Consider the following 23,717-nt stretch of genomic DNA (forward strand, 5'->3'; position numbering starts at 1 on the left):
TCATACCCTTTAAAATGTTCACGAATGAAATGTAATTTATTGATCTATTAAGTGATAGACCAACAGAAAGTTGCATATAATTGTGAAGTGGAACAAAAATGTTACATGGTTTATCATTAAAGTGTTAGAGAACACTAGTGAACAAAAAACATTTGAAGGCAAAGGAACTCATCAGACAGGTCAGAGATAAGGTTGAGGAGGAGTTTAAAGCAGGGTTAGGTTATAAAAACAGATGGACAAATTATTAAAATAATTAAAAAGGTCAAGGGATATAAATACTTTTCTAAGCCACTGTGTACTGTTTAGCATAATACAGTGGATTTAAAGTAGACGTTTACTGAAGAATCAGATTTAAAGATAATTACCACATTGTCTATTCCGTAATCTGCCACAATAACCATCACAGACCACAACTATAATTATCCTAAACAGCAGATTTGAGTCTACAGTATATCTGCAAATGTTGAAGGACACCTTCAGAATGTTATGGTGGCTAAACCGTCTCCATGCTATATACCAGCCACTCTTGCCATGGTGGGCTAAACTAATGACGTTAGCAGACAGGAAGTCGCAAAGCTGTGCCAACAGCAGCTATTCAGACTTCTGTCTCCGTGAGAAGACGTGTTAATGAATCATCTACACTTTAGGCTCACTCCAGCTTCTCTCAGTGTTATCACTGCTTTTGGCTACTTTGTAAGAAGGCGTAGTTGTAGTAGTGTTTTAAAGCATGAGATTGAAAAAATGATTTAAGATTAAAAAAAGGCTATACAGTGGCTTTGCTTTAAACATTTCCCCCTTTTTTTAACTTACAACACAATCTGAAAAGTGTGACATGCAAAAGTATTCAGCCCCCTTTACTCTGAATCTCCTAAATAAAATCATGTGCAGTCAGTTGCCTTCAGAAGTCACTTAGTTATTTTTCTTTCTCATCTCATTTCTCACAGGGTGTTGAACAGCTGGACTTGTTTGGAGACATGTCGACCCCACCAGACTTACACTCTCCCTCGGTAAGACCAGATATAAACAGTATCATCCAACGCACCCCGCTCTGGCTAACGTTATAAACATTCTGTAAGACAAGCATTTTTTTATAATAATACAATGCTGTCCAACTCAGCTTACCCCCTAGAGCAAAATACCTTTGTATCAGTGATTAAAATCTAAATTAACACATATACTCAAACAAAAAAAAAATAAACAGGATTTTAAACATCATATCTTGGAACAAATTCTGAATCCCCCGAAGAATCAAACCTTCATACGAAAGTTATTTTTCCAAAACTGGTTAGTGCACCTTATATTCCGGTGCGCCTTATTTATAAATTTTACAAGTCAGGTTGTAAGGAGCAGTAAAGCCACTCCGCTGAAGTACAGATTTATAGAGGAGTTTCAATTAGTTTCAGGAGTAACATTAGCATTAGCCGCTAAGTGCTATTTCCCCGTTCAGCTGTGAGTATTATTGGCTTGTAGCCTGCTGCTAACCCCAGCTAGCACTGCTAGAGCAGCATTAGCATTAGCTGCTAGGCACGCTAGCTCTTTTGCCTTTTGGAAGTTAGTAAATTGGACTGTAGCCTTCCTGTTTACCATGTTAAAACAAGCTAAGTGGGATGAACCACTAGCTGATATCGCCCTGGAACACTCAGGGTTCCTCAGTGTAGTGCTGTCAGGCTCCCTCAGTGCTCCATCATTATCTAATTAAAGGCAACAAAACCAGCATCTATGAATGTGTTGCTGATCATGCAATAGATTAGACAAGAGTCAGTTCTTATATAAGAGACGAGTCATGTCCCAGATCTGGCCGACACTTGGAATGACTGGGTGTCATAACACAATCACAGCTGGCTACAGTTGGGCCAGTTTATGCAGAAATGCTGAATAAACATTTTACATAATGGTTTGCAAGGGTACCTCATAAAACCAAGGGCTTAAATCAATAAATTATAAACTTAACATGTGACTTCTGCAGCTTTAGCCAACAATACACTCAGCATTGCCATAGCTGACCAGTAAGGGCCTTAACTGTGCTATACTTTCCCCAGAATCATCTGCTTCCTCACTTCATTCTTTTCCAGAACAGCATTTTGAGTTAAATAAATGTTCAAATAAAGTACATAACCGGTACCATTGAGTCTTAGCCCCATCTCTCTTATCAAGCTGTGAAGCTGGCCCTTGTCATAGAGTTTCTGCTCTAATTGACCTCAGCATGAAGGAAATGGGGTCTCTAGGAATAGAGGAGCTTGGCTGAAGCCAAAAATAATAGCACACACTGTAACTTTTACACAAGGCTCAATTGTTGGTGGTGCGGAACAGCTCAGCAGAGGTGCATTCTGCCCTATGAAGCAAGTTTTTCTCATCATGACTGATTGTAAGAACAGTAAGGTGTAAGGTGTAGGCCTATAAGAAAGAGCTCCAGAGGATTTAAGGGTTGTGTCAACTTTCAATATGGAGACATAGAAGAAACAACATCCACAGCAACTGACAGTTTTTGATTAGTAGAACGTTTTCTAGTAGTTCATGTTTTTAGAATGCTCTTTCTGACTAAGTTTTCTTGGAGTTCTTAAATAGTGAATGTTTTTAGTATATTTCTTGTAACGTCACAGTGTTGTCACTTGTGTTGGTGTTGTAATTTTTGGAAATCTTACTTTTAATGCTTCCATAATATTAGTATGTCTAGATCGGACTTTTTTCTAAACTTTCCAGAAAATCTTATTATTTCTGTAATGTTACAAGCTAACTGTACTAGAACATTTTCAAAACTTTACTCTATGTTCTTATACTGTTCTCTGTTATCACTAAACTCTGCAGAAAGTTGGAGCACTATGCACGCTATGCTCCACAGCAACCGCTGACTCCCCTTTGTTATTTTACAAGCTTTCGTTCTCAGTCGTTTTTAATTTGTTATAATATCAGTGACAGTTGACTATGGAATATTTAGTAGTGAGTAGCTTCTGAGAGCGACCCATTCTTTTACTAATGTTTGTAGAAGCAGTCTGCATGACTAAGTGCTTGGTTTTATACACACGTGACCATGAAAGTGACTTCAATTATTTGGATGGGTGAAAGAATACTTTTGGCAATACAGAGTATGAGCATTTTCCAGCCATCATGCTCATGTGAGGCTCACGTGGGTAGACAATGGTCTAAGTGGGTGCCAGGTGGGCTTGTTATCTGAGTTTTAATCATTGTTTTTAGAATGTGTTACTCATTTCTGTTGGTTTTGACCTAGTATCTTGTTTTTCTCCAATGAAATGCAATATCTGAGAGTTCATGCTCAGGTAACAGCATACTCAACACAATATTCGTTCATGGTTGTGAAGTGAATACATTCAGCCATCAGAAGCATGTGCTCTGCTGTGTTTTTTGAGGTAAAAAGTTCCAGTCATGACTGGATATGAGTTTTATAGGGCAACGCTCATTGGTCAGTTGACATAGCATGTCGGTGTCAGTGCTCTCCAGCCATGGAGTGAACATTTCTCTCATCTTGCTGCATGTCTCTGTTGCATTGCTGTGCCTTTTCCAAAAAAACATACTGCATCCATTCGGTTGTTGGGAAACACTTTGCTTATTGTATCACACACAGGGTTTGAAGTATTCTAAACAATAAATAATCCATTCTAATTCTAGAGGTAACAGAACTTGCAAATTTGCAGTGAAATGGTAGCAGAGGGAAATATGGCAAAAAAAATGATAATACTCGAAGATATTTCCATTATAGATCATTTTTAAATTGATATTTTGACACATTGCAAAAATTCACCTACAGACAAAACACTTGTTTGCCACTGACTAAAAACAACCTAGACAACAGTCAATCATAAAAGTCCATTCCTATCTTAGCTACGCAGGTGTGCTCGTTGAACACACACACACACACACACAAATGACTTTACCTCAACAATAAACAGAATAAGGGGTAAAAAAACATTGCTGTTCCCTTAAATGGGCTGCTGGCGTACCTTCACAGCATGAATGTGCAGGTCTGTATCTAGTATCCCTTGCTGAGATGCACCTGCATCTTAAAGTAAATGACAAGTGACACATGGATTGGTTTATTTCACCTTACGCCCAACAACACACTCATGATTAATTTGAAAAAAGTTAGTACGTGCCTTTTGCGCGTTTTAAGCTGTATTTTTGGCACCCTCACGATACCAAAGACACAAAGACACGCCCTAAATCCAGCTGTACAGTGTGCAATTGGCGTGATGCCTATAGATCACTGAAATACGGCCCCTAGACCTATGGCCAATCACATTTCAGGGCATAATATTGTGTTTTTGTAAAGTTTTATTTAAGTTTAGATTTCCTGTTGATGAATACATTCACAAGTGCTTCACTACTAGTAGGCCTCATTCTTTAACATCTCCTAAATGACTAATTATACTGGTTGCTAACTGTGTGTGATGTATATAAGCAAACTGTCCTCGTTGTGAAGAAAATAAATTGCTGTTTGAATAACAGTAAAATAATATATATTTCTTTTCTCTCTTCTCTCAGGAATCTGAGGACATCCTCTTGCTGGATCTGTCCACTGAGATAGACAGCAACCAGAACTGTGTGAAAGGAAACCCTTTTACCGGCTGCTCCTCTTCCTCTGCCCTCAGTGTCCAGTCCAGCCTCTCGCCTGAAAACCCCTTCTCCTCCCAGCACAGCTTCTTCCCCACCCCCAGCCATGACCCCTTCAGCGACGACCCCTTCTCCAAAAACGGCGGCCGCTCAGCGACCGCTGCGCTCAACCACAGCTCCAGTCACTATTTCAACGGCGGCCCTGCCAACGGCGACTCCGACTATCTTGCCCAGCAGTTCGACCAGCTCTCCAACAGGACAGTCATCCAGGCGCTCAGTAACGGCCAGTGGCCACTAGATGCCAGAGCAGCGGAGGTGGACGCCTGGACTCAGAATGGCATACCTGTCAGGGAGCAGAACGGCCATCACGGGACCCCAAACCCGTTTGTAGAGTCTGGGGAGAAGAACCAGCCTGTGCAGAACGGAGTGAAGCACGAGAACGGAGTCAAGCCCGAGCCGGCCACCAAGCAAACCAAGGATTCAGTCATCATAAGCCCACCTCCGCTCAACACGAAAGCTGGCCGGGGCAGGAGGGCTGTTAAGGTGAGAGTGGGACAAAGTTCTTATTAAAGCTTTTAGCTGTGAGAGGCTTTGAGTTGAAGGGATTTTAACATGGTTGAGAGGGTTTTTGTTAAGTGAACAGTGAACAAATATATGTTACATAAGAAAATGTTAAATAAAAACAACACAAAATTCTCTTGTATCATATATCTTGTATAATAAAAATGTATTTTCATAATATTTAAGCATTTATTTACCACAGTTAGTTCCGACCCTGCAATGTGATTGGCTGAGAGTCGTTCTATGAGTGACACAGATCAGAACAGCAGTGCCAATATTACACGTTATAGCACAAACCTCACGTGTATTATTGTGATTATTCCACAGTTCCATTATAGCATGAGAAAATAGGTTTGTTTGGTTATAAAAACCCTGCAAGTTAAAATAGTTGCATTGCTGCTCTATTTGTAGCTGTGCTGTTTGGCTTGTAAGCGCTGCATTGTTGCTAGGTTACCTGTATGTGACGGAATAATAAATGAAGAGCTTCAGGTACAGTGCATTACCGGCTGATAACGGCACTCATAGAACGCCTCTCAGCCAATCACATTGCACTGTTGGAACTGTGGTATAATGTATATTTAATCATTTCAGACCTTTAGTCCTGCAAGCTAGGCCTGTCACAGTAACATTTTATTTGGACAATATATTGTAATAATTGCAATAAGTATCAATATTATTGTGATTGTACCGCACTAATGCACCAATGACACTGTATAATAAGCATAACAAGTTAAAAAAATTGTAAACGCAGGGGTCAGCAATAATTATTAAAGGTTATATGTTGCATGGTAAATCGAAAATGTACTTATTACTGACAATAGGGTAGGTAGGTTGTAAAGAAACAGACAGAAATTATGTTCATAATAAAGGGCATAACAATGATGACACTGTTCAGTATCTTTTGAGGTGCATTTAGGCTCAGTGCAAACTATGGATATGAGTGAAGCCTCCTGTCTATACGCTGCATTCATTAACACAGCTATACTGACAGGATGAAGCAGTTTACACCACTTACACAATTTACTTTTTGTAGTATTAAGTAAATGATGATGATCTCCTCCAGTATGACAGTATTTGCTGTTGGTAGAAATGTTAGAAATGACTCTAAACTGCTCTCTAGTGGATATATTACTTAATGGATGACCCAATATATACTGCCCTCTAGTGGATACATGACTTAATGGATGACCCAATATCTGCATGGTCATCCATGCTGATATTGTTTTTAGGAATTTACTCTGGAAAAAAATAAAAACAATCCAACATTCCATGAAGCCAATAATAATAATAACAATAGTAATAATGCCCAATAAGGGTGTAAAATAAATTATGTTGGGCTGATATAATCTGCCTTTTGTGAATATTTCATGAATATTAAGCAACCATTTGTTTTTTTGAGAACCTAAACTTAACAAAATTAAATATTTGGCTAAATACTGACTAAACACATTTGATTAGTGGTAAATTCATTTTACCACTTAAAGCTCTCTAGATAGAATGCGACAAATAATTTCTCTGCGGTGCAACTCTGAAAGTTTCCTGGAGTTTAACAACAGACACACATTTAGGCCATATTGTAGACCAAGCAGACTTAAAATATGTCATTGTGTGGTATAAAATATTGTCTACTTTTTTTTTTTTTTTACAATTTTTTGCCATTTTCATCTGAATAATTTTGTTTGCTAAATATACGGTGCATCCACCGTATGTTTGTTTTGTAGCAGGCAAGTTGCAACATGACATATAAAATAATTTGCCTAATATAACATTGCACTTCCTGCAATGTGACTAGCATTTATTCATGGGAGGTTACAGTTGCAATCAATCTGTAGATATGATTTAGAAATCTTTATATATCCCTGTTGGGAAATTATCTTGACTGCTGGTACCAGTGCTTTCACTCAGTGTTCTAATACCCTGACTTTTGTTTTAATGCTTCAGTGATTGACAAAGTATAGGTAAGACATTATTCAATGTTTATTAATAAATGTGGTTTTGTGGTCCTAAAGGAATGATTTTTAAATATATATGTATATATACACGAAATACATTTAATTAATCAGTCAGTACGTGTTTGGTCTGTGAAGTGTACATACCACAAATTAGCACAATGTAAACCCCATTAATTAATAAGCACATTATAAACTGTGTCCTCATGCTATTTATTTAAAACAATTTGAGTTGTTGTATAATCTGTATTGTACTGTAATTGTTTAAAACAGAATTTTCGTTTTTCAGATTGTTGGCCTAATTTAAATAAGAAGTTTGTGTGACGCTATTCATTTGAGGGTGATCTTCTCTGCTGCTTGTTAGCTATTATTAGCCATATATTAAGTACAAACTATATGATAACAGTTCTGTCTATTTCTTTGATGTCAAATCCTGTTTTAGTGTTCAGTGATTTTTTAATAGCCAATTACTTTACAAACTTCTCTCTTTTCTCCTCAGTCCCCAACAAACGAACAGGCTGCAGTAGATCCGTTCACTTCCTCCAGCCAGTCAGAATCACCACCATCTCCTCCACAGACAGACAGCACCCCAGCAAACTCCACCCCCTTTTTCAACAAGAGCCCCAGCAGCTCATCAGATGCCATTGCAGGCCTCGGTAAACTCCTCACAACCAGCAGAGATTAATCTTTTGATATTTTCTGTTTGAATGATTTGACCTTTCTGTTAGTCTAGCACTTTGGAAATGGCATTAAAATGTCACGGTTTGTGCGTTCAGGTGGAATGGAGCGTTACGGCTGAATACGTAATTAATATCAGTAGCATCGCCTTTTTTCTCACGTGTGGCGGTGTCTGGTGTTTCTGGATGTTTAAGCACATTATATTCTGCCTCAGTTCATTTTTGTATTGGTTGTGATAGGAATAGTAAAGATGATTTTTATCAGTGTTTCAAAATTTCTGCATAATTAAACAATCTGAAGTGTTAAATGTCTGCAATGGCTACATGAAACAACTGATATGGGTAATACATACATGGTGGAGTAAACATATAAGATAGAAAATATTTTTCTATATTAAGATTTAGCTCCAGTTTACTGTTATAAGCATTGCAATTTGTCCTGGAATTCTCAAAAGAATTTTTATCTTTTTAAAAATGTCACACTCACAGCTTTTTTACATCATGCAAAATGTATGCCTTTAATAAGACAATGAATTTTTCTTTGTAAGATTAAAAAAAATGTCCTACAGTACATGGTTTTTTATTATTTTAAAATTACTTGCATTTTACATCAAACCTAAAGTTATTATGCTTTCAGTTAACAGCTGTGCTGAACTTCTTAAGAATGAATTACTTAAATATACAGTGAATAGCTCTATTTGAGTAATGTTTGTTCCATATTATGGCAAGAACTACTCAACTAAGTAAAAAAAATACTTTAAGAAATGGCCATTCAATCCGAAAAAATTCAAGAACTTTGAAAGTATCCTCAAGTGCAGTCACAAAAACCATTAAAATTGTGAAACAAATGATGAAACTGGCTCTCATCAGGAACACCATAGAGAAAGAGTTAACTTTGTAACAGAACCCCAGATAAGAGAACCAAAATGTATTTTTCTTTGTTTAACACTTTTAAGTCACTACATGATTTCTTATGTTTCCTTCATAACCTGGAAGACTTAAGTATTTATTATTTAGCAACATTAAACTTGTAGCTATGCGCCATTGCAAAACAGAAAAGGAAGTACACGAAATGAATGTAAAAATACAGTAGTACATATATTTTCTCATTTTTTAAAAGTTTCTGTCACTGCTTTCTCTCTACTCCAGGTGGATTGTCTCTTGGACCCCCATCTTCTGTTCCCACTCCTGGTGTAACTCCATGGAGTCAGCCTCTCTCCTCCATCTTGCCCTGCTCAAACAACGTCTCCCAGCCTTTCGTTCAGCCTCCACCCTTATCCACCTCTCCAGTGCCCAACTGGGGTGGCAGTTCTGGTGTTTTTGGGACCTCCTCCACTCAGCAGCTGCCATCCTGGGGCCAGACAGCCACCCCTGTCACTAATGGATCCTGGACCCAGAACTCCACTTTAGGAAATCCTTTCCAGACCAGCATCTTCCCTCCTCCATCTTCAAACCTTATGCCTGGGGGACAGCAGAGCCCTAGCCCACCTCCCCAGATCCCACCTCGAGCCGCACCTGGTAAAGAGCCCCCTAAGATTGACAGTAATGCCTTTGTACACCTGGATCCCTTGGGAGAAAGAGAAAAGAGGGACATCAAGGACATGTTCAAGGATTTCCAAATGGCCAAGCCGCCCAATGCTCCATTGAGGAATGGTGAGATGATTGAGATGAGATGACTGAGTCTGTGCTCAGCAGCTCTGGCTTGTTTAAGCTATTCTGTTGTGGTGAATATGGTCAGTTTACAGGTGTTGATGACTGATGTTGTTTAATGTGAGGTCTTATCTTTACAGAGCCAATAAAAGTTGGTGGCCAGAACCTTTTTGATAACCCTTTTGGAGCTGGTCTGTTTGGAGGGCCAACAACTGCTACAGTAAGTATGATTCTGCTCTATAGTACTGTTTATACACCATGGTCCTGAAACAAAACAAGACTCATATCCGAGAGTACATATGTATATATCTGCCGATGCCAATACCGATATGCCAATATTAATAACTTACTGTATTTTTTTTCGCACATTAAGGTGCACTTAAAATCCCTTCATTTTCCCCAAAATCATCAGTGGGCCTATTCATATTTTACCAGTCATGTTGTAAGGAGCGGTAAAGCCACTTCAGTGAAATACAGCATTAAACAGAAGCTTCAGTTTAGTTCTCCAGCAGTATAAGCATTAGCCCCTAACCACACCAAGTGCTAGCTCTTTCGCCGTCCAAAGGTGAGTATAGCGGACTGTTGCCTGCTTGTTTACCTGGCTTGAACCGCCAGCTAGTCTCGCCCTTACTTACCGAAACATTGTTTCTCAGTGTAGCACTGTCAGGGGGCTAGCACTAGCGGTTAGCTGCTAATGCTAATGCTCTACTTAGTGGAAATCTGGAAATCTTAGCTTAATATAAATAAACAGAAGCGCTTTACTCTCCCAAATAAACAATTTATAGGGGGCACTATTTGACATAATGTTTAACTAACATTCAGTGCTTGTTTAAAAAGGGTTTTTTTAACAATTACAGTTTTGTTTACTTAAATAGCTTAGCTAAGAATAAGAAGAAAGACATGGCAACACAACTGTTCCTTGCTTGTGTTGTTTAAACCAGCCTCAAGTCAGTGGTTTTCATCTTGTGAGCCACCGCCCCCCAGTGGACAACAGTGATACTGCTTGAAGGCTCATTGATTGACTTGGCAGAGTAGAGTCGCATGATTGGCAAATGCCTGAACATGCAGCTCAAGGGTGCTGAAGATCCATGGCTGAGAATTCTGCTACATATAACATGCACATGGTACAGTGTCTAAAACATTTTTTGAGAAAAATAGATTTAGTTTCTTTGGATAGCTTTGCTGCTGAGTTGAGCTAGCCAGAAACATTGCTGTGAATATGTCCACCTCCAAACATTTTACAGCTTTTACAGTTTTTAATATATGATTGTGTTCTTTAAGTTTATCAAGACTAAGTTTCAAGAAAACAGAAAACATTAAATCATTAATTAAATCAGTAAACATGAAAAGACAAGAATGATCATTAAGGACAGGTTTTGTAATCTGTATTTTTGTAAGGTTTTTGTAACGGTTTGCCTGTTCTGTATTTTACAGACTGCTCCTGCCATCAAGGCAGTGGGATCTGATCCCTTCAGAGACCCATTTGGAAACCCCTTTGCATGATGGCTATTCTTGTCCATGTGTCCACAAGGCTCAAGTAAGTCAAGGGAAATTGAGATAACCTCAAAGAAAAACTGAGAAAAGTCCAATTCAAAACATAATTTTCACCCTTTAAACAACATTAGTGAATGGAAAAATGGAAGGAGCATTTTAGTAATACCACATCTGTTTGGGCAGGTGTAAACACTGTGCTTGCATTTAGATATGGATCTTCTTTCTGTAATTACTTTTTCCTGCTCTTTCCCTGACAGATCTGACATTTTAGGACCATAGTACCATTTCTACCACGGTCTCAGACCTTAATTAACTTGTTAGATTATTGTTTACAACATTATTAATTACATATTTAGGTGATGCAAATTCCAAAGCATTATAAACACTTCATGTTGAAAAACTTAATTTTTGAATGTAGTGTCCCTTTCTATCAAATTATTTTACAAATCCCGTTCATGCAGAGCTTGCCATCAGCTGCCAGAGCCCTGAGAGAGCACAATTGGCCTTTTTCTCTCTGGGTGGATAGATGGTGCTCTCCTCCCACATCCCCACTGTGTTAATCAGCACAAGGCGTCTGTGAGCTGATGTATCGGAACCGAATCGCTGCATTTTCCTCCGAGTGTGATGTGATGCTACTCGGTAATGCTGCATCAAAAGCAGTTTGAAAAGAGGGGGTGGCTGACTTCACATGTCTCAAAGGAGGCATGCGCTAGTCTTCACCCTCCTGGTGTTGGGGCATCACTTGTGATAGGGGGAATTGTAATGAGTGGGTTGGCTAATTGGCCTTGTAAATTGGGGAGGAAATTGGATAAAAATTGAAATAAATAAAGAATGTATATGTATTTTACTAATATCATGTCTTCATTATTGGCAGGGGCTCCTTTTGAACCACAAGGCTTTCCCCCAAAAATGCGACCTGTTCCAGAGCAGATCTCCAAGGCCTGGTGCTGCAGCCATCCATTCCTAAAGCTCCCCTTTAAACTCTCTACCCGACCCGATGAAGTAGCACACAGACTCAGACCAACCTACATGCAGTACTTGACTCCATGACCATGTCCTGTCTGGGAGGTAACTGGTAGTGGTTGCTTTGGATTATATGATTATATGGCGCTCTGCTAGTGGTTACCGTAGCCACTGCCAAAAAAGCACAAAGTCCAGCAGAGGAGACGAGTGAGTTCTCATTGCACAAATAAACGGAAGAAGACTTTGTTTGAAGACAAGTGGACAAACAGGAGCATGCCTTACGTCACTCTTTTGTTCTTCAGTGCAGTATTATTCCTTGTTTTTGTGTAATCCTTGTTTTTTTTCCAGATGCTTTATGAGTTTGTGTTTATTTTAAACTGTGGGGTTTATGACAGACATAATCAATGATATAGTAGTGAGATTTCTTCAGATGAGCTGAACTTCCCATTAAACATTAGTCCTTCACATTACTTGGTAATTATTATTATTTAATGATATCTAAATACCAACTGACATGATTTGATTTGATGATGAACTCTGGACTGACAAATAATGTCACCTTGGTTTAAAATGCTTTCCCACCAGTCTGCTCCACATTGGTGACACCTGCACACACACACACTACTGTTCAAAAGTTTGGAATCGCCTGTCATATTCAACATTTTCTTATTTATATACAATGTTTTAGACAATCCAGATATTCATGTTGAAATAAATACCAAAAGAATATTTTATTCAAAATTTCTGTTTGGGAGGGTGTGAACACAGTAATTGCACTCAGATGAGGACATTCTTCCTGTATTTACTTTTTTCTGCTCTGACCCTGACAGATCTAACAAATAAGAGGTGAGAACATTCTCACAGGGTTCGTCGTGATGTTTTTTGGTGTGCTTTGATTTTTCCGGTGTAAAAACAAACCAGACCAGGGGGAATACGTTCGAAGTTTACAAATTGTTCAATGATTTAGCCAATGCAGACTTATACAAAAATTGTGAAAAAACCCAAAGGTGCTTCATACTGCTTCATAAATATGGTTCTTTATTAAATCAAAATGGCTCTTCCATGGCTATTGCACAGCTTCTTTTATCATTCTGGCCACAAAATTCATCCCAGCTAACAGAGAATTCGATATATATTAGAAAGTTTAGATATTTAGATAATTTAAGGTTCCAGAAAGGTTAGTCTGTAACGTTACAGAAATAATGTTCCAGGAATGTTCTGAAAACGTTGTGGCATAATAGTAGTTTGCATCACAGCTTCATTTTTAGAGCGTTTCTCACATAACGTTCCAAACTAGTCGAATAGGGACATTATGGAAACATTAAAAGTAACATTCCCTAACCTCCTAAGACCTGAACAGTTGCATGGCATGCATTTTTTTCTCTTTGCAATTTAGGGCTAATTAGCACCTGATTAGTGTAAAAAAAACAAATATTTATTATCTTTTTACATGATGGAGTTTCTGAGAAGAATGATGTCCACATATGAGGACTTTAGTTTTATATTTCTATAAAACACAATGAAGTCGCAATTAGTGTTTAACTGAAACACATTTTGTGCTTGAACATTTACTGTATTTACAGTTCATTTAAATTTCTGAACAAAAATCTTTGAAATTTTTACGTGCTAAACTTCTGCCACCACTAGGTGACAGTATAATGGCCTCATGAGAGGACAAGAGGCCCTTGTAGAGCAAACATTTTGTGTTGTTGTTTAGACAATCCAAAATGTGATGTCCACACAAATATTGAAACATAGACACATGTGACATTGCAGAGACATTACCAGAACATTAAAAAAAACATTAAATAAAAACAAAATAAATAAGAAACAAGAACATCCTGACAACTTAACAGATTGAACGTTCTAAGAAAGTTTGCTGTAACGTTCAAATTTTTTTTTTTTTACTAACCAAAAATTCTTTGCTGACTACATTGATTCCAAACCATTGAATGGTAGTAAACCCAGTTTCTCACCGCAGCCACGATCTCCATTCACTGCTCTGTTATTCTGTTATTTAATTCAGTGGACTGAGGTGTCCTGTTCCACTCTGTACTCTGTGACTAAGTATTACGAGTCTTAAACTTCTCTATTCTGTATCTCTATTCTCTATTTGTGTTCATTTGTTTTGCACGGACACTTATCAGTCCGAATCCTTCAGGTAGTGCTTGTACGATACAAGGACAAAGCCGACGACTCAGCCTGGGTTTTGCTGCACTGTGTGTCGAGCTGAGCATCGAGACCCATTACAATACTACAATACGATGTTCCACCATGTTACTCTGTCCAGATGACATCAAAAACACGTACGGGAAGAACGGATGCAGCACTGGGAGGTGAAGCGACTGGAGGCCTTCATTAATCACCGGCGTGCTTTCACCTCTGTGACTTTAGGGGTCAAAGAAACGGACGGAAAAGGATCCAGATGATCCATCCACCTGTACTGTACTGGAAGTTGAAGCAGGCCTTGTCATAAAGAGCTATTAGTGTGTTTGGAACTGTGCGTACTGTATTTCTGTGTACATATATAAATATATTTACTCTATTGTGCACTATTGCCATTTATCTTGGATGTTATATAACTGAAGCCAATCAAAACTGTAGTTGTTGCAATAAACTGGAATTTCAGTTAGTGGAATCTGTGGGCTCTAAAAAGTGCTCTATTTATCTGTAACACAATTCCTATTGGAGTATATTCTGATATGCCTTAGAATAAAGTCATGACTGGCTCTGTAATAAAGGTCTGCGTGTCAGTGGTACCGTTCTGAAATTTTCATTGTTTTCATTGTTTTATAACTGAAGTTTAAAAAATTGTTAGCGTTATGTCTGCGGTGTGATTAAACATTTGAAATGTTCTTTGTTAAGAAAACAGTGGAATGAAAAGGTTTGTTCATCCCTGATAATTTTAATGATTTTTCTTTATAAATCATTGGTTGTTTGTTTCAGCAATTTCAGTTAAATATATCATATAACAGAAGACGGAACACAGTGATATTTGAGAAGTGAAATTAAGTTTAGAGGATTTACTGAAAGTGTGCAATAATTCTTTAAATTAAATTAGACAGGTACATACATTTGGAATTGATCAATTCATCAAGGAATTTCGACACAGTGTAAGGGACATTTTCTGTGTTCAATTTTTGTAGTAAAATACAAGGCAACAAAAATGGAGACACTTGTTTTATATTGGACATCAATGGTACATAATTACTGTCACGAAAAAAAAATGCTGTATTTTACTATTTGACATAGTTTAAATTTGCCAGTTATTTTTTCCCATGTCAAAAATCATGATTAATGGACCAATTAAAACATTACGTAGAATATTTTTACATTAACTTGCGTTTATGTAATTTTACTTCATTTAGATGTATTTTATTAAATCTGGTGCAGTTTCATGAACCACCACCAGGAGGCATTACATCGCTAAAATAACCGTTGGTCTTGTTTCAATACTGTGACAGCAGGGTTCATCCATTCATTAATGTATTCGTTTATATATATATAATTAATCCTGTTTGTGTGTGTAGATATATTTATTTATTTACTATATCAAGATTGATATAATAGATATAGATCTAATTCCTCTTTCTAATAGGAACAACAGATTTCGGTGAACCAAGATTAAACACACACACCATTGTTTAACCTGATTTAGCTTGTGGTTTTGAGTTAATTTGTATTTTTTATCAGTTTTTTTATCTGTTTAAAACTTTTAACCACTACTTCTTTAAGCTTAACTCTCAAAGTTGAGGCAACAAATAAAACAGTTTTATTAAGTGAACTTAATGTGATGTTTGGAAACATTTTGTAGCAAAAAAGAATGTGCAAAAATTAAAAATGTTATTAAATTAACCAAAAATTAAAAGTGATGTTTTGGTACATTTTGTGACAAAAAATATTACAAAACATTTTTAAAAAATGTTAATGTTATTAAATAAACCAAAAACTAAATGTGATGTTTTGATACATTTTGTGACAAAAAAGAACATTACTAAAAAAATTAAGTGAACCACAAACTGTGAGAATTTTATACATTTTGTGACAAAAAAGAACATTAAAAAATTAAAGGAATGGTGTAATAATCAGAAAAGTGGTTTGTTGCTTGAGGTCATCGTGCCATAGAGGGTTACATATTATATTGCCTAATTAAAAATATGCATTAAGTGTATGCGCTAAACAAAGCTCTATTTCTGGTCGTGGTTATGGACTTTGTTTAGCGCTGGTTAGGGAAATATTCTCGGTATCTCGGTTCATATGGGCGAGTCATGTTGATAACAGCTGATACACGTGTGTGAATGAATCCGCTGACTGGCCTTGAGTCCCTGCGCATGCGGAGAGCGCGTGTAGTTTTTTTCCTCGGGCGGAGGAGAGGAAATGGGAGCCGCGGAACTACATTACCCATAATCCCGGGCGGTGCTGAGCCGGGCAGTATACCGGCGTGGTTGGTGAGTGTGAGGCAGTGGGGCAGAAATGTGACTGCAGGAGAGACTGTGATATTTCATCACCAACACAGTGAGTGGACCCGGGCTGTAATTTTTCTGTGTGAGGGGATTTAGCGGAGTGTCACCAGCTGTCTGTCTGTCTGTCTCTCTCTCTCTCTGTGTCTGTCTGTGTGTCTCAGCAGTGTGGAGCTGAATCAGTGTGTGGGGTTGGGGCGCTAGGGGTTCACTGTATCACGACTAGCTGATTAGTTTAGTAGTTGTTTATTTAGCTTTAGGGGGAATAAGCTGTAATTTAATGGAGTTTACTGGAGTTGTTGCTGCTTCCTTTTTAGCTGCCAGCAAAATTAATCCTGTTTATAATGTGTATAAATTTAAGTTTGCGGTTTGGTGAAAGCTTTAACGCTACTCAACACCTCCACCTCCTCCTCCACCCTGACGCAGGGGTCACCGGGTCTCAGCCCACGTGTCAGCTGTTCAAACTTCTGTTTTTAAAGTAAAGAAAACTGCTTCTTTTTCACAGTAATAACATTAGTGTTGAATAGACTTTCCAATATCATCAATCCTTTAGACCATATATTGTGCCAGAATAGTTAACTATTAATTATATTATTTTATATTGTCAATTGCTGGTCATGTTATTCCATTCATAAAAACAAAAATGAAAAAAAGCCATGATGAAGCAGTTGCCTAAGGAGCTTAAAAGCTGATATAAGTATTTAAATATACCGTTTTTATATTTGTATTTTAATAAGCTTAAATTATTATTAAATGGTGTGATGAATAATGCATGCGTTTTATTTGTAATTTGCTGTATCTACCGGATGTTTCACCTATTTTTTTTAGTAACAAAAATAATCTTTTATTTAAAAATATTAAACAAATATATATATTTTTTTATTTGAAAGTCTTTAGGTATGCTGAAAATCTATACTTTATTCTATAAACTACGGACAACATTTCTCCCTAATTCCAAATAAAAATATTATTTATTTGCAGAAAATGAGAAATGGCTGAAATAATAAAAAAGATGCAGAGCTTTAAGACCTCAAATAATGCAAATAAAACAAGCTCATATTTATAGTTTTAAGTTTTCAGAGTTCAAAAGTCAATATTTGGTGGAATAACCCTGGTTTTTAATCACAGTTTTTATGCATCTTGGCATGTTCTCCTCCACCAGTCTTACACACTGCTTTTAGATAACTTTATGCCACTCCTGGTGCAAAAAATGCAAGCTTGGTTTGATGGTTGTGATCAAATCAATGAAATGTGCTAATAAAGTTTATCAAAAGTTAGATAAATGTAGCTGAGTTTTTAAGCTTTGTGATAACGTTGATTTGTAATGTCCTTATAGTATTCTACAGTCGGTTGATCGTGTAATTATTGAGACAGACCTGGTGCTGTATTGGAGTGATTGGGGTGGTGTGTTATTATATACAGTGATTGTTAGTTATTGGGTCATTATGTTGGGTCTGCAGCAGTTCATGCAGCTCCTCCCATTAGATACCAGAGAATCTGTAAAAGAGAGGAAAAAACCTACACGAGAAAGTGTTCTGGATCTGTTTAAACACCAGAGCAAAATACATAATTCTACTTTCCAATTAGATAGTAACAATTTTTGCTTATTATTTTAGGCATCCCAAAATCCCCAAAAAAGACTCAATTTGACTGAAAGTTACTGCTTTATTACTTCACATGGTGGCACTATAATCAAATGAAATGGGGGAACCTGTGATGAAGAATATGGGTTGTTAAATTCTGGGAAACTGACAATAATAAATCAATTTTTCTGGTGTTTTCTAATGTAGATTTTTTTTTTATTCTTTTCAGTAACACAGATGTCGTGAAGTATCATAGAGAGTTTTCTTACGATATATATATATATATATATATATATGTGATATATATATGTGATATATATATGTGATATATATATGTGATATATATATGTGATATATATATGTGATATATATATGTGATATATATATGTGATATATATATATATATATATATATATATATATATATATATATATATATATATATATATATATATATATAGCCGAAACAGAGTGATATTGTGATATCATCGTTATCGTGGGTAGGGTATTTTTATTGTTAATAATATTGTATTCTGTGATACCCTATGATTCCCATCTCTAAAGTTTTCTCTTTTTTAGCAGAATACATCATTTTACTTCAGAATCGAATATTTTTACTTATTATTTAGGCACCCTAAAATCTGTAAAACTTATCCCCAATTAGACTTAAAGTTACTGCTTCATTACTACACATGGTGGACCTATAATCAATTGAATAGGGTAATTGTGCAGTAAGGAATATTGGTTTTTAAATTCTGTAAAACTGACACTAATAAATCCATTATTCCTGGCATTTTCTTATTTAGATTAACAGAGATATCCTGAAGTATCATAGTATTTTTAGTAGAATACATCATTCTACTTTACAACTGAATAGTAACTATTTTTACTTATTATTTTAGGCACCCTAAAATCTCAAGTACACTTAAAGTTACTGCTTTATTACTCCACATGGAGGCGCTATAATGAAATGAATTTTGTGAAACTGACACCAATTAATGTATAATTCAGTAACAGATGTTGTAAAGTATCGTAGAAAATTGTCTTGTAATGTATCGAGTATCACAGAATCATAGCGATACTGTGATATCCTTGTTATCGTGGGCAAAGTATCGTTATCATTAATAATATTGTATTCTGAGATGCCCTGTGATTCCCAACCCTAAAGTTTTTTTTTTCAGCAAAATTCATCATTCTAATTTTCAGTTGAATAGTAATTATTTTTAGTTGTTTAGAGTGTCATGCCGTTAAGCTCCATTCACTACATTCATTTAAGACTCATTCAATGGCTCTGTCTATTGATTTCCAGTCATTTTCTGATGTGGGTAGGTGCTCTAGTAACCGGCTCTGTTTATTCACCTCTGAGAGTCAATTTGTTTCGATGTCATGTCCAAGTAAGGCCCTGTGGGTTTAAGTGGTTTTTTTAAATTATTTTTTTAAAGAAAAATTGCACTGTGGTGAACAAAGCTGTAAGATGTAGTATATACTAATGAATGTATTGTGTATGACCAGCATTTAGGAAATTTGCTGTAAAATGTAGTTAGAAATGTAATCTTTATTTCCTCAGGACGATGAGAAGAGCAAGAATCGCCATTAAACCCAACATCAGGCCTGGGGGTCGAAGTGTTACCGGTGGAGAGCAGTCGTCACAAGCCCCCACAGATGGAGCCGTCACAGCTGAGAAAGCAGCCAGACCCTCACTCTCTCCCTCTCCCCAGCCGAGCCCACCGGAGGAAGGGCCGGCCCAGGCAGTGGGTGTTAAAAACACACCCACCTCACCTTCAGAGAAGGCCTCCACTGACCTGTAAGTGCTTACTTTTACTTTTATTAAACATAGACGCCCTAAAATCTTTAAGACTTAAACTTTTTAAATAGCCTTGGTTTCAGAAGAAAAAATAAATAAGCAGGGTATCTTGCTTTTGCTGGAGTAACATTTCTATGAGGATTTGATTGTATGTAGTTACAAGAATCTTAGTGATTATAGGATGTTAGATGATTACCTCTCCACACTCAAAGTACATTGTTTGGTAGGCATATTATTTGATGTTTTTATATAGTATTAAACATGGCAGGAATAGAAGTCAATCATTTCACATATTTCACATCTTTATTTAAATAGCACCTTTCATAATACATACAATGCAGCTCAAAGTGCTTCACAATAAAATAAATAAAACAGAAAATCAGCAAGTAATATAAAACAAATAAAAACAATTAAAAGGCTTATGTTTAAAAAATTAAATTGTCGCTCTCCAATGAAAAACAGGCATCTCCAAAACAGCAACTTTACAGAAGAGAGAAAAAAACTTTTTAACTTTGAATTGAAGTCAATGTAAAAATAATTTATTTCAGGGCATTTTGGAGAATTTCTATTTGTCCTTTCATCAAGAAATTTTGACACAGTGTAAGGGACAGTTGGTTTGTTAAAATTATGTAGTAAACTAAAAAATCAACAAAAATGGAGATACTCGTTTTTCATTGGACAGCAACGAAATACACTTGATTCCCGACTAATATTTATTTTAAAGCATAAAAATCAGAAATCTGCTTCACGAGTCTTCAATATTCTTCTTTTGTGCTTCATCCTGGCAATATTCAGTAAAGCAGCTCCTGATGATCTTAATACATGATTTTAAACATATTCTGTCAGACAGTCTGAGATGTCTGTAGGTGGTACCCCATTAAGACATTTATAAACCAGTAAAATAATTTTTAAATCAATACTGAATGATTTTGGCCAAATATGACCTGCCACTGGTGGTTTTGGTTTCTGATTAAGAAGGTTTATGAGTCTGATAGTCCTTTTCTATTGACAGTACTTTTCTAAAGATACTACAGAGCTGTGTTTGTGCAGTTGCACATCTTTCACGTCACTCTGTTGAAAGTTTTATTTGCTCTACATTTGATCCAGAAGTAATGGAGCGCCCTCCAGTGGCACCACTACCACCCCAGCTCCAGTTCCACAGAGAAGAATGAGGATCTCAGTCACTCCAAAACTTGCTGGACCCAAAGCCACATCCACACCTCGACTGCCTACCAGAGTTCCTCGCTCTGTGCCGCCCACATTACCCAAAGACGCACCTTTACCAGTGCCTAATGCACAGTCTGAGACCCCAGCTCCTGACAATCTGCCTGAACTCAACATCTCAGGCTTCACATCCCCCACAGAAGGACCCGGACAGTCTTCCCATACACATCCACCTTCTTCTCCATGCCTTCCATCAACCTCATCAACCTCTGATCTTTATAAGCCTCTCGCCCATGAGAAAAAGTCATCAGTGGAGTCATCCAGCTCTCCATCCTCTCCACAGCCTGGACAAGTACCTCAGCAACCTCCACACGAGCCAGAACCTCACAAATATCCAACATCAGGATCCGATATGCCTTCTCCCGGCGGGAACCTCTCCTGCTGTGATGTTCCAGGGTCTCCCCAGAAAGGAAATGCAAAGGAATCAGACAAAGAGAGGATCCTGAGGGCCCTTAAACTGAAGGAACTGATGAAGATTGAACGGAGAAAAGATATTAAGGTTAGAGGCTTTTGTCTAGTTTTTCTGACAGTTCTAACAGTTTCACGAGTTAGAGGGTTTGTAGACAGGTGAAGCATGTGGCACCTGTATTTTCAGTCCAACTGCATGATTATTCTCAATTTAAAAACAGATAAGAGTTAAATGCATAAAATGATGACACCTATATGTAGTACCTCTCCTAAATATGCTTATTTTAACGTTTCACCTAATATCAGTTCAATAATAAGTTTCTTTTAAAGTCTCAAAATATCATGTATCATATCATTTGATACTCATAATAACTCATTCTAATTTCTGTGACTGAAATAATAAATGCTCATAAAGTATGAGTATGCTTGATTATGGTATTTTTAAAATAATTCTGTCAGTTTAATGGGATTTATAGGTAAAATAGGTCTGTTAAGTAGAGTTAAGATGAAGACTGTAACCACTAAAGCAGAAAAATATGAGCTCATTATTTACACATGCTCTTAAGTAATGCATTATTATCCCATTACACTTCTGAGAACTTGTTTAAAAAAACATTAAGCATATTAGGAATATTATTTAGGATTTTTAAACATCGCACCACATGACGTGATGGTTGGAAAAAAGGAAAAACACCAAAATTATGGAATTTTATATGTTGTGTGTATTTAAACTTTAAATCTTATCTTAAATCTTATTTCTACTGTTTAATATCAAAAAATACATTGAATAAATGTTAATGCATTTAACTGTTCACTGTTATCTGTTGACTTGTCATTGACCCATATATCAGATTTTTTATTATTATTATTATTTTTTTTTTATTTATTTTTTTTTTTTTCTTTTCATATGGTCACTGTCCAATGCAAAACCTGTATCTCCAAAATAGCAACAGGAGAGAAAGAGAAATCTTTTTTTTACTTTTAATGGAAGTCAGTGTGAGTGACTTGAGTTTAAGTCATTTTGGAAAATGTCTATTGGTCCATTTATAAAAAAAAAAACACAGTGTAAAGTACATAACATAATGTTTTTTTTTTTTGTATTGGACAGCAATAATATTAACAAGGAATTTGCATTAGTTTTTGTAAAAATAATTTAATATTGTTCTATAATGTCACAGTCTCGAGTTGTAATCAAATAAGTTGTACAGTAGTAAGATCTGCACATTTAATTAATATCTGAACAGTGTGGAAGCATATGCTTTCATTTTACATTTGATTGAGTTAAATTTTCATTTTGCTACATTAGAAGGAGAAAAGAGGGTCCCGACGAAAGCAAGAATACATTTCTGCAGACCGCAGTAAGATGACCATGGGTGACCTCATCTACTACCTCCCTAACACCAGTCCTATGAGGTAAGCAACATTTATTACTAAAATAATTCATTTCTAAAAATTAAATCACTCACTTTGGTGATTTTTTGTGTATATTTTCATTTTAGTAAATATAAGATAATCTGGTCACTAACAGGAATTCCACTGTCTGTGAGGGGACTGAAGAAGAGATTGTTGTTCCACCGTCTCCCAAGTAAGTTATGCACCAATAAGAACACATTTACTTAATTTTTTTTTTTACTTAATATATATATATATATTATAAACTACTATTATAAACTACAGACACCATTTCTCCCTAATTCCAAATAAAAATATTGTCATTAAGAGCATTTATTTGCAGAAAATGATAAATAGCTGAAATAACAAAAAAGATGCAGCACTTTCAGACCTCAACTAATGCAAAAAAAAAGGGCATAATTATAAAGTTTTAAGAAACCAATATTTGTTGGAATAACTCTTTTTATATCTTCCTCTTGATTATATTCCAGAAGTTTTCAATTTGGTAAAATCTAAGTAAATTAGTTGATTTTACAACCCCAAATCAGTAAAAGTTGACACACAGTATAAAAATACTAATTAAACAAATGCAGTGTTTATTACAGTCAAACAGGTGTTCATTTTAATTGGAAGATTTTCATTGACCAGTTATACAATAAACAGCAATGAGCACCTACCAAGGAGCAAATGAGAAATAGATCAGTTAAACTGTGAATTGAATTCAAATGAACATGTATATCTGTTTATTTATCTCAATAAATCACTATTTATCTTCATTTTATAGCCTTTTACAACCATGTTGTACAATAAATTAGGTACAGTACAGCTTTGTTGATCTAAGGAAAATGAAATGTGGGGTATTTAATGCTGTTTCTTTATTTTAATTGCGTTAGCATGAAGTAGCATGATTTATATCTAGTTACCTGCAGGTCGCAAAATAAATAGATAGCTAGCTGGCTATAATATTGCTATGACTATGGAGAGCTA

At 36.3% G+C, this 23,717-nt stretch overlaps 2 protein-coding genes across 5 annotated transcripts in view; both read left to right on the forward strand.

Annotated features, from left to right (window-relative positions):
• si:ch211-204c21.1 (disabled homolog 2) overlaps positions 1–14,624 on the forward strand; it is a 49,076-nt gene extending 34,452 nt beyond the window's left edge. The window contains exons 9-15 of the mRNA XM_007258325.4: positions 945–1,007; positions 4,498–5,109; positions 7,576–7,732; positions 8,903–9,406; positions 9,544–9,623; positions 10,838–10,940; positions 11,772–14,624. Coding sequence (XP_007258387.3) covers positions 945–1,007; positions 4,498–5,109; positions 7,576–7,732; positions 8,903–9,406; positions 9,544–9,623; positions 10,838–10,906 — 1,485 coding nt within the window. The 3' untranslated portion in view covers positions 10,907–10,940; positions 11,772–14,624. The remainder of the gene's footprint in view (positions 1–944; positions 1,008–4,497; positions 5,110–7,575; positions 7,733–8,902; positions 9,407–9,543; positions 9,624–10,837; positions 10,941–11,771) is intronic.
• Positions 14,625–16,276: 1,652 nt separating this feature from the next.
• Positions 16,277–23,717, forward strand: part of LOC103028704 (transcription factor TFIIIB component B'' homolog) — a 51,556-nt gene continuing 44,115 nt past the window's right edge. For all 4 annotated transcript variants that reach the window (XM_049470639.1, XM_049470642.1, XM_049470641.1 and 1 more), the window contains exons 1-5: positions 16,277–16,375; positions 19,470–19,706; positions 20,814–21,429; positions 22,645–22,751; positions 22,867–22,923. In XM_049470639.1, the coding sequence (XP_049326596.1) occupies positions 19,474–19,706; positions 20,814–21,429; positions 22,645–22,751; positions 22,867–22,923 (1,013 nt within the window). In that variant the 5' untranslated portion in view covers positions 16,277–16,375; positions 19,470–19,473. The remainder of the gene's footprint in view (positions 16,376–19,469; positions 19,707–20,813; positions 21,430–22,644; positions 22,752–22,866; positions 22,924–23,717) is intronic.

The sequence above is a fragment of the Astyanax mexicanus genome, chromosome 22 (genome assembly GCF_023375975.1).
Source record: "Astyanax mexicanus isolate ESR-SI-001 chromosome 22, AstMex3_surface, whole genome shotgun sequence".
NCBI lineage: Eukaryota > Metazoa > Chordata > Actinopteri > Characiformes > Acestrorhamphidae > Astyanax > Astyanax mexicanus.